At 42.3% G+C, this 4,413-nt stretch overlaps 1 protein-coding gene across 1 annotated transcript; it reads right to left on the reverse strand.

Moving 5' to 3' along the window:
- Positions 1-356: 356 nt before the first annotated feature.
- On the reverse strand, positions 357-4,284 carry LOC143112594 (mitochondrial ornithine transporter 1-like). Its single transcript, XM_076274881.1, has 6 exons — positions 4,242-4,284; positions 3,576-3,834; positions 3,109-3,249; positions 1,743-1,915; positions 1,377-1,535; positions 357-481 (listed from the first exon to the last, which is right to left on the reverse strand). Exons 1-6 carry the CDS (start codon positions 4,258-4,260, stop codon positions 357-359), a joined length of 876 nt encoding a protein of 291 aa, XP_076130996.1. The 5' UTR covers positions 4,261-4,284.
- Between the last annotated feature and the right edge of the window lie 129 nt (positions 4,285-4,413).

Below are 4,413 nucleotides of genomic sequence, written 5' to 3' on the forward strand. Positions count from 1 at the left end.
AGTGACCCCAGACTTACTTAGTCTAATTGCAGGCAATGCAACCCCAATCAGGCTGCTGTATAACAGAAGTGCCGTTCGCCCTGTTAAGAGTGCTATAAAAATTATTTGCCAAATGTTATGTTATTTTATTTTAAAACAAAACTCTTTACGGCTGCTTTAATTAGGGGACTTATTAAAGCAGCTGTCTGAGTGCAAACACCGCTGAGAACACCGCTTTATCAACCGTCTCTGTTAGAACTTTCATGCAAGAGCAATTAGGCAAGCAGTTAACTTTCCATGAGTATTTCCTGTATTCAGCTGACCAGTCCTATTGACCTGTGTGTCTCAATGCAGACTTTGCCCCCATCCATGCCTCCTCAAGTGTTGGAGATTTGCCTGGACAGGGCCTGCTTGGTCAGCTCATAGGCCAGAAAAAGAGCTCCATTTGAGGGGAAGGCTCGTAAGACGGTGGGGGCAAGACCAGAGTACAGGGCCACGAAACCTGCAGGAGATAAGAAGGCTATTTGCTTTGGTCTTCAACAGAATGGATGTAATTTGAGAACATCACATGAGGATGAATGCTTCAGCACAGAAAAGGAGGTGTAGGTGAAATAAATGGGATGGCAGATTGTTTTAAAGGTACACTATACACTATGCAAGATTTTCACCTTTACGAAGCCAATTTGATGGTAAACAAACTTTATAATATGCAAGTCGTTCACTTAGCATAGCTATACAGCATAGACGTAGTAAGTCGCTAACGAGAAAACCATGCAACTTCAAGAACGGCGCCCCGACAAATCTCGCGAGAATCGTGAAATATTACCTTGTCAGTAGATATACCTCTTTGGAGATTTTTGCCTGTTGTTAATCCTTCACTAAACAAAAGCATTTTTTTTTTTTTTTTTTTTAAAGTATATTTTTTGGGCTTTTTTGCCTTTATTTGGACAGGACAGTGGAGAGTAACAGGAAGCAAGTGGGAGAGAGATGGGGTGGGATCGGGAAATGACTGCAGGTCGGATTCGAACCTGGGTCCCCGTGGGCACTCGGACCCGTATATGGTACGGGCGCTGTAGCCTGCTGCGCCACAGCGCCCCCCAACAAAAGCATTTTCATTGTGTACAGGGGTGGGGGGGGGGATAAGTCACGAGAAGTTTGCTATTTTCAACAGCAGAGTAAAATATAAATATATCGCGAGTCTAGAGGGAGCTCTACAGTCTCCAAAAATGCCTAAACCTGCATAGTGTACCTTTAAGAGAATAATGGCAAATAGGCTTAGTGGTTGCTAATGGCCTCCTTTCTTAAAGGACACTTTTTGATACAGAGATTGAGATGAGTATTATGCTATGGCATACTGGTGAGTCCATTAAATAAGAGAATGAAGGTTTTACCCATACCCTCAGTGCGTATGATCTTGGCCAGTGTCACGAGGAACCCCGCCTGCTTGCCTGACATTGACAGCACCTGGATACGGGATTTGACAGAGTCGATGGGGTACACAGCCAGCCAAAACAAAGCACCACCAACACCCCCGCTTATCACAAGTCGAGTGGCATCTGAACATCAAAAGAAGGTCTCGTGTCAGATTGACAGAACACTGTGTGTGTGTTTGTGTGTGTGTGTGTGTGTGTGTGTGTGTGTGTGTGTGCGCAATCATATATGTATCATATATGTCTGTATATCTATTAGGCAACAGCGTGTGTCTGAGTCAATTTTTTTATCAATTAATTTGCAATTTGTTTCTTTTGTGATTTCACACTCACCCATCTCATCCTTTGAGTGTCCAGGCCTGGTGAGAAAGCTCCTGCAGATCTCATAGCCACCAAAGAAGAAGAAGTAGCCAGGCACTTCCCTTAGCCAGGTGCTAGTCATCCCTTCAAATAGGCCCATAGGACCTTCCTGTTTAAGGATACTCTTCATCACAGCATAGGCAGACCTGAAGAATACTCCCTCATTATCATTTGAGCTAACTATTGTTTGTGATTGTGACCGGCATTCAGGATCAAAATGTGAAAGTCCAAAGCAGATGTTAAAGTCCACTGCCATCTCAACTACTTTAGATACTTTAGACCAGTGTTTTCCCAAAGACTGGGTCGCGACCCACAGGTGGGTCGCAGGAGATTTTATTTGGGTCGCCAGCACAATTTATGTTGTCTAATAAATTAAATATTGGTGGTTGCATGCATGTTGCATGTTAGATCTGAAGTGAAATGGGTCGCGATGGTCTGTCATTTTTAAAAAGTGGGTCCCCAGAAAAAAAGTTTGGGAAACACTGCTTTAGACCAGTGTTTCTCAAAGTGTGGTCCGGGGACCACTGGTGGTCCGCAAGCTATCCCAAGTGGTCCGCGAGCAGACGTGGTGAAATATAGTATAGATGCAATATTGAACCAACTTGTACTGTATGTAAATCAAAACAGTTCTGCAATATTGCCTATGTAAGCTATGCCAGTTTAAATCATATTAATCCTCTGACACAATAAGCAAGGTGCAAAGACAATAAGCAAGGTGGTTCAGTGAGTAGGCCTATTGTGTAATATAGCCTACTTTTGAAGTAGGTAGGCCTACTACTCTTTTTGTAGCTACTGTAGGTGGTCCGTGAGGGTTTTTTTTTATTGGTTAAGTGGTCCTTGGTCTGAAAAAGTTTGAGAAACACTGCTTTAGACTACTTTAGATAGGGGAACTCAGCTGTTTCAGTGTGGCTTGGCTAACGCATGGGAGGATTTTCCATTTCTGACTTCTCACCCCTGTAACATTGTGAACCAAAAAGACTTTGAGACATGAGTGCTTCTTGAATATTTAGTCTACAGCATCATGTCCAACTGCAGGGAAGAGGCACTTTCATAACTGAGGTGGTATTTTTGTCAAATAGCTAGAAATTGTGACTAGTGGACAATGAAGCATTGTTCTCTGGGAAGCAGCCAAGAAGGAGTGGCTGTTTATCCCAAGGGAGAACCATTTCTTGCTCATTAATTTTTACATACATGTATGTGTAGGACTAATGTTTTGGAAGTAAATAGCCAATAGTTATGTAATGATCCTTCTAGAAATTGTCACATTAGTAAAACCTGACTATCAACAGAGGTGAGACATATACAATAAAATAATGCCATGGGATATTTCAACACTCACACGCGCGAAGCCAGCGAGGTCCTCCCCTCCTTCCTCATCTCATGGAGGGCTTGCATACGACACTTCACCAGCTCTGTGGGACAGAGCACCAAGGAGGAAAACACAGATGCCATTGAGCCGGCCACAGCATTCTGCAGGTCACTGGGAAAAGAGGGAAGAGGTTTATTAGGGAAGATGAGTGACCGTGGACGAGATACTGGCAGACTGATACAAACAGTTCTAAGAGAGGAAACATTTCTATCAAACTGCAATACTGACTTCAGAACATTAGGGATTGTGTGCATGTGGGGGCCGACCGACACCTTGCAGAGACTGATGTCATGCATACAATATTCCTGAAAAATATTTTTTGTGTGTGTTTCATTAACAAAGACTCAATTTCACTGTTTTCCATGTGAATTATCTCCATAAGTCATTCACAGTTTAAATAATTTAATCATTATTTAAAAAAAAATTAGGACACAAACCTCAGTTCAGTGACCTTGTCTAGTCCTAATAGTCCACTGGTGATCTGTTGGCATGTGCCGTAGCAGGTGAAAAGCACGGCATTCTCAGCCACGTTGGCCAGCAGAGCTGGCCCAGTCCCCTGAAAAAGACCCAGGAGCCCCTCTTGTCGATAAGTCCTCAGACTACAGTCCAGGAACCCTCGGTACAGGTGGGGAAAGGTTTGCATTTTGACTTTGACTGTGTCAAAGGGCTGTCCACTCAAGACACAGGCAACACCACCTATGTAGAAGTCAGATAAACTTTCTAAGAAGAACACATTTTTATTTTTATTTTTAAAAAATGTAATGCTTCAATTCCAGACTACTTCTATAGCAAAACAGTCTTCTGCTTTTGCAAAAGCCTAGTTTTGTCCTTGTTAAGTAATTGTATACATTATATACAATACATATTCGTTAGCAGAGAAAATAGCCTAGACTAGAGATATGAACAGAATTCCTGGGTGAATTGTTATTCTACAGAGTGAATACAGGTCATCACGGTTTAATAAAATAACCGTATATAACAACACTGCAATTATATATTGCACATCACAGTATCCGAGCCTGTCTCTACCTGTCAATGCACAATTTCAAAAGTCAAACTATTATGCATTTCTGTGTAGACACATAAAGGTAATGTTAACAAACCTGCAGCTCCCGCGGTCATATTTATGAATGCGTCAATGACTGGATGAGTTGCGCATTTGTCCACCATACTGCCAGCAACGTTTCAGCAAACGATGGACAGGCGTCAAGATTTGGAATCCAAGTAGACCAACCAATTTGAAAGTTGCAGAATTGTAAACGCTTTTCATTAACT

This window comes from Alosa pseudoharengus, unplaced genomic scaffold (genome assembly GCF_046254945.1).
Source record: "Alosa pseudoharengus isolate Yale_2024_CS ecotype anadromous, Long Island Sound unplaced genomic scaffold, YU_APseudo_1.1 YU_APseudo_1.1_scf_8, whole genome shotgun sequence".
NCBI classification, from domain to species: domain Eukaryota; kingdom Metazoa; phylum Chordata; class Actinopteri; order Clupeiformes; family Clupeidae; genus Alosa; species Alosa pseudoharengus.